Genomic DNA, 6,092 nt, shown 5'->3' with positions numbered 1-6,092 from the left:
TGTCAGGAGCCAAATGACGCCAGATGGCCGCCCATCCCCACCGTCTAGAGTATGCTAACCTTTATCAGATAAGGAGCTGTTCTTCCCAGAAAAGCCATAAAATGTTTTAGACACGTCGTTTACATTCCCAGCAGGAGATTGATGCAAGCTCTACCTCCCGCATTCCTTTGCCCCACCCCTTGTCTTCTCTGAGTACCTTAAAACTGACCTGTTACCCCCATTAAATCGGGCCTTGACAAGAAATCTGCTTGGCCTCTTCCTCTTTTTCGCCTATTCTCTTACAGGCTGGGTCCCCCTCGCCCCACGAATAACCGTGTCCCGCAGGACGGGACAGCTTTCAGCAAGTTACTCAACCTGTTTTCCATCTGTAATACAGAATAGTGCTATCATTGTTGTCGTAGTGTTGTAAAAATTAACCAGTACATCAAGTGCCTAGCACGACGTGCTAAAAAAAAAAAAGGTACAAGCCGTGAAAAAGATGCTTTATATTCCTTCCTTTGGTCTTAGGGTGAAAAAGAAAACAAAAACTCAAACCTTATAAATCTAGGCCATAAGAGCAATCAGCCCCTGCTAAGCTGTACGTAAGTAGAAGAACAATAATTTCTAGCTAATAAAGTAAATAACATGGGCGAAGCCAGGCTCTCACCATCGCATTTTTCTTTGCTGCTTGTCTTTTTAATCGTCTCCCTTCCCGTCGACTGTCTTTCTTTAAAGCAACTGCAATTTCTTCCCTTACTTCCTGAACGTCTGATGCTATAATCTCCCCATTGTGAACCATCTGTGAGTTCTGTCTTAGGTAGTCCATGAATCCATTCACATCTTCGTTTAAGTATTCTTTTTTCTTTTTGTTCTTTTTCTGTTTTGCTTGGGGTGCATCATTTTTAAGGGATAGCCTACTGGTTCCGATGTGTTTATGCTTTGGTAGGTTCTGGCTTGTCCCCTCAAAGGACTGCTTCTTCATGTCCTCCCATGATGTTGCAGACAAGGGTCTCTTACTCCGTGTGGTAGTAACGCGTGCCCACCGAGTCATGGTCTGATCAGATGCACCTCAGCAATCTGTAAGACAAGCATGGCTGGTTAGTCATCATTAAAAAAAACCAACTAAAGATACATGCTATATTGTTGTGTCTCACATATGTCCATATGTTAAACTTTCAATTACTGAAATACTTTTTCCTTCATTTAAATATTTATATACACATCTAATTCTACAATATGCCTCTAACATAAATCTAGTACTTAGCACTCACCAGAAAATCAACCACACCAATTTTTAAAAGTGTATATAAATACTTAACATTGGAAAACGATTTAAGAAACCAATTATTTCATAAAATGTAAGTCACATAGTAATACAGTGCATGAAACTATTTTTTTTCCAAATTCTGCCGTTTTCCTGGTTGTTTATTTCCCTATCTCTAAGTCCCAGGGCTACTTTATCCCAGTCTCCTTGATTAGCTTGCCATTTCTGGGCAACGATTTGCATAGCAGATTAGCAAATATGCAGAAAAATGGTCCTTTAATGTCGTGTTTGTCTTTATAACTCTTCCCAGCAGATTTATAAGTAAGACATATGTGAGTCTTGACAGTCACACAGGGTACTAGGTCTTCCTCTCTTACTAATCAGGGTATAAGCTTCTTCCAGGGATATCAAATCATCTTTAATTCCATTTAAATAATGATTCAAATAATAACATATATTTCTTACAAAAAAGTATCTTATTTTATACCCCTAATAAATATTCTTTTATATTCAGAAATAGGTTCCTATATATGAGGAGTAATTTATTCTACGATTAATTATTTGGCTCCAATATGAGTGTTCAATGATTTGGTTGCTGTAGGGACAAGACTGACTTTATTTTTAAATACTAATCCAGCTGACTAACTCTGAGTCTGGGAATGCCTCCACAAGGTCTAGTTGATATATTACTCTTTATGTAAAAAAAACTATTCATTATAACTTTCACCATTCCTCCAAAACAATCCTTGATGCTGATGCGTTGTGATGCCAGCAACATTTTCACAGCCACCTGCATATTCCTCCAGAGTATGCACAGTTTCCCCCAGATATAGGCCTGCGTCTGCAGTTGTGGCACAGAGATCTACCTGTCTTGTGGCCATGGCAGAACACACTTCTGCCTGTCAGTCTCTCTGAGAAATAATCCTACATTGACAAACTGATTTTTGGTTTTTTTGGCTCTTTCAGCTTTTGGGGGTCGCTTTGCACATACAATCCTTTCACAAAACAGTTACATTACATCCTACACGGTAATCGGGAGGGTTTTTTCCTGCAGTAAGTGAGAACATCAGTCATAGTCAAAGATTAGTCAATTATGGTCAGCTACTGTACAACAACGTTTAGGTCAATGCTGGGCCACATACATGCCAGCAGTCCTATTTGATTACAATAGAGCTGAAAAATTCCTATCACCTAGTAATGTGCCTGTCAAACCAGAGTGGCACCATTCTTCACGTGGACATAGTGATGCTCGTATAAACAAACTTACTATACTGTTAGTCATATGCAGTTTTGCACACTACATAAACTTAGTAATGTTACTGGTTTGCGTATTTACCACTGGTTTATGTATTTACGCTACACTTTTTATCACTATTTTTGAGTGGACTCCTTCTACTTAAAAAACAAAAAAAAGTTCACCGTAAAACAGCCACAAAGGGTCCTTTGAAAGGTATTACAAAAGGCACTGTTAATTAAAATAGGAGCTGACAGCTCCCTGTGTGTTCACTGCCCCTGAAGACCTTCCTGTGGGACAAGAAGTAGAGGAGGAAGACAGTGATACTGATGATCCTGACCCTGTGGAGGTCGCACACTACAGGGTGTGTTTTGGTCTCAATTTTGTTAGGTTTTTTTAAAATTTTATTTCAATTTTTTTTCAGAGACAGAGTCTCACTTTATCCCCCTTGGTAGAGTGCTCTGACGTCACAGCTCACAGCAACCTCCAACTCCTGAGCTTAAGCGATTCTCTTGCCTCAGCCTCCCAAGTAGCTGGGACTACAGGCGCCCGCCACAATGCCTGGGTATTTTTTTGTTGCAGTTTGGTTGGGGCTGGGTTCAAACTGGCCACCCTTGGTATATGGGGCCAGCACTCTACCCACTGAGCCACAGGCACCACCCATTGGTCTTAAACAAAAAAGTTTAAGAAGTAAAAAAAAATTTAAAAAGATGGGTGGTGCCGGTGGCTCAGTGAGTAGGGCACTGACCCCATAATATTGAGGGTGGCAGGTTCGAACCCGGCCTAGCTGGGCATTGTGGCAGGCGCCTGTAGTCCCAGCTACTCAGGAGGCTGAGGCAAGAGAATCACCTAAGCTCAGGAGTTGGAGGTTGCTGTGAGCTGTGATGCCATAGCACTCTACTGAGGGTGATAAAGTGAGACTCTGTCTCTTAAAAAAAAAAAATTTAATTTAAAAATAGAAAAAAGCTGTAAAATAAGGACATAATGAAAGAAAATATTTTTGTAGAGCTGTACAATGTGTTTGTGTTATAAGCTGTTATTACAAAAGTCAAAACTTTTTAAAAATTTAAGTTTATAAAGTAAAAATATAACAGTAAACTAAGTCAATTTATTATTAAACAATGTTTTAAATGTAGCCTAAGTGTATAGTGTTTGTAAAATCTGTAGTGGTATACAGCGATGCCCTACTAGACCTTTACATTCACTCACCACTCACTGACTCATCCAGAGCAACTTCCAGTCTTGTAAGCTCTGGGCCTCATGAGTGCCCTATAGAGGTGTACCTTTTTTTTTTGTTTTTAGCAGCATGGGCCAGTGGTGCATGTGGCTGGCACCGCAACCACTCTGCTACAGGCGCCAATCCCAAAACTTCCCCTTTATGTATATATTTATGGTTGGTCTGATTAAATCAGAATCCGAATAAGTTTCATATATTGCCTTTGTTTGGGTTTCTTAAGTTTCCCTCCCCACCTCCTTTCCTTTCATTGCTGGATCTCACTCTGTTGCTCAGGCTGGAGTACAGTGGTGTTATCATAGCTCATAGCAACCTCAAACTCCTGGGCTCAACTGATCCTTCTGCCTCAACCTTCCAAAGATGTGAGCCACCACACTTGGCCTTTCTTATTCTTTATATTTCTATCGTCTCTATACATTTCCTCTTTTAATTTTTCTTCCAATTTACTTGTTCCAGAAATTAGCTCGCTTATTTTACAGAATTTTAGGGTGGGAGAGTAAAAAATACATATTCTAAGACCGCATCTAAGACTCACTGGATCAGAATTTTCAATGCTGAGGCCCAGAAATAGGGATTTTTTGTTGTCCACGGAGGAACACTCCAGCTAATCTGTATGTCCTCCTGGGGTCCCTCCCACTCTGACGTTTCTATAGTTACTCTCCTCACTTTTCCAGATATGAAAAATGAAGTTCAGCACTATTAAGCAATACAAAAGATGAAAGAATGAACTGGAATTCAGTATGGGTTCTAGTCTCTACTCTGTCAGTATCTTGCTGCATGGCAAGACGGCTTCTTGTGCCACTTAAGAGTTCTCTGATTGCCAGCAACAGAAAGGAATTTAGGCTAATTTATGCAAACAAGAAATGTATTGGAAGATATGAAGGAGCTTTTAGAATTGAAGAACACAATCTGTGAAGAAACACGAGCCACGGGAGCTGGATAGCTGGAACTCACAAGCCCAGCTGAGGACCCAAATCGAGGTGTACCTTTTTAATATCTTCTGTACTTTATTTTTACTGCACTTTCCCTATGTTTATGTATACAAATACTTCCTGCTATGAGACAACTGCCTACAGTATTCACGCTGTACAGATCTGCAGCCTAGAAGCAACATGTAGGCTATAATATCTAGGTGTGTGTCAGCACATGCTATGATGTTCGCACAACGAAATCGCCTAATGCATTTCGCACATCTATCTATCCCCATTGTTAAGCAAGGCATGACTGCATTAAGCCGACACCTTTCGCATTCCTGTGCAGGCACCCTTAAAGCCTCAGCTCCTGGCATCAGAAATGTCCCTTCGACACAGGCTGAAGGGTGGACCTAATGACCGATCTGAGTTGCTCCAGGCCACTTAACACGCATACTCTTGTCAGAGTGGGAACAGGGGCTGTTCAAAAGGAAGTGGATTACCCTTCCCCTGAGCCCACGCGGGGCACACTGTTGGTATCAAGTGAGTCGGATGGGGGACCCGGTGGTCCTCCGCGCCACGGACTCCAGGGGGACGGGCGTGCCGTCTCCGCCCCGGCCCCTCCAGACCGGCCAGGCAGCCCGCGCTCCAGCCCCACCTGGCGCTGGGGGCTCTCGGGGACTCAGCAGCCGGCCCCTCCGGCCGCCCACGCTTCCCACACCAGGCGCGCCAGGCCAAAGGAAACAAACGAGGGAAGCCTGCGGCACTCGGGGAGCTTAGAGGTTTCATCCCGCAGCGCGGTGCGGGGTGATTCTTACCGCGCACGGATCCTCCAGAGCAGCCGAGTTTGCGAGCCAGAGAAGCCCGCCCCGCCAGGGCGGTGTCTGCGTGCGAGACAGGAAGCGCATAGTCCCCGAGACGCGTCACTTCCGGAGGGCCAAAGCCCGGGTGGTGCGAGCCGGTGGCGCCGGTCGGTGCGGGGATCTTCCGAGTGGGTAAACGTGGCTAAGGATAAGTTTGTGGAGCGCCTGTTTCAAGGGCGATGTGCTGGACACCGAGGACACAAAGATGAAGAGTGTTTGCTGCTGTCTGTGTACTCACACCTTAGCGGGCGACATAGACGAGAGGATCGGTGGGAGGGGCTGTCGGACGGAAAGGCTTTTAAGAAGGTGACCTCTGAATAAGAAACCAAACATCTGGTGAAGCTGTCGGCATAAGGGAGTTAGGGACATTTCAAACAGATGTAAAGGTGCAGCTGGAGTGGGTCATTATGGTAGAAGTCTGAAAAAAGACATTTTGGGGATCTTGGGTGGGAGGCAGTGCCACAAGGTTCTTCTGCCCAATGCTACATACATTCAGTTAAATATCACACACTTTGTAGACAGAAGAAGTTTAAGAGGAACGCTTTAGGCCTCCAGCCCCTTCCAAACGGATACAAGCACCAGTTGTGCTTAGTGAAAGATAGCATTG

General features: G+C 43.6%; 1 protein-coding gene across 1 annotated transcript in view; it reads right to left on the bottom strand.

Moving 5' to 3' along the window:
- ZCCHC9 (zinc finger CCHC-type containing 9) overlaps window positions 1-5,496 on the bottom strand; it is a 17,446-nt gene extending 11,950 nt beyond the window's left edge. Inside the window, exons 1-2 of the mRNA XM_003785955.3 lie at window positions 5,441-5,496; window positions 647-1,056 (exon numbers count right to left, since the gene is read on the bottom strand). Of these exons, the coding sequence (XP_003786003.1) occupies window positions 647-1,030 (384 nt within the window). The 5' untranslated portion in view covers window positions 1,031-1,056; window positions 5,441-5,496. The remainder of the gene's footprint in view (window positions 1-646; window positions 1,057-5,440) is intronic.
- Between the last annotated feature and the right edge of the window lie 596 nt (window positions 5,497-6,092).

Source organism: Otolemur garnettii, unplaced genomic scaffold (genome assembly GCF_000181295.1).
Source record: "Otolemur garnettii isolate 467f Iridium unplaced genomic scaffold, OtoGar3 scaffold00017, whole genome shotgun sequence".
Lineage (NCBI taxonomy): Eukaryota > Metazoa > Chordata > Mammalia > Primates > Galagidae > Otolemur > Otolemur garnettii.
The sequence above is the reverse complement of the archived record's forward strand: the minus strand, read 5'-3'. Positions and strand labels throughout refer to the sequence as shown.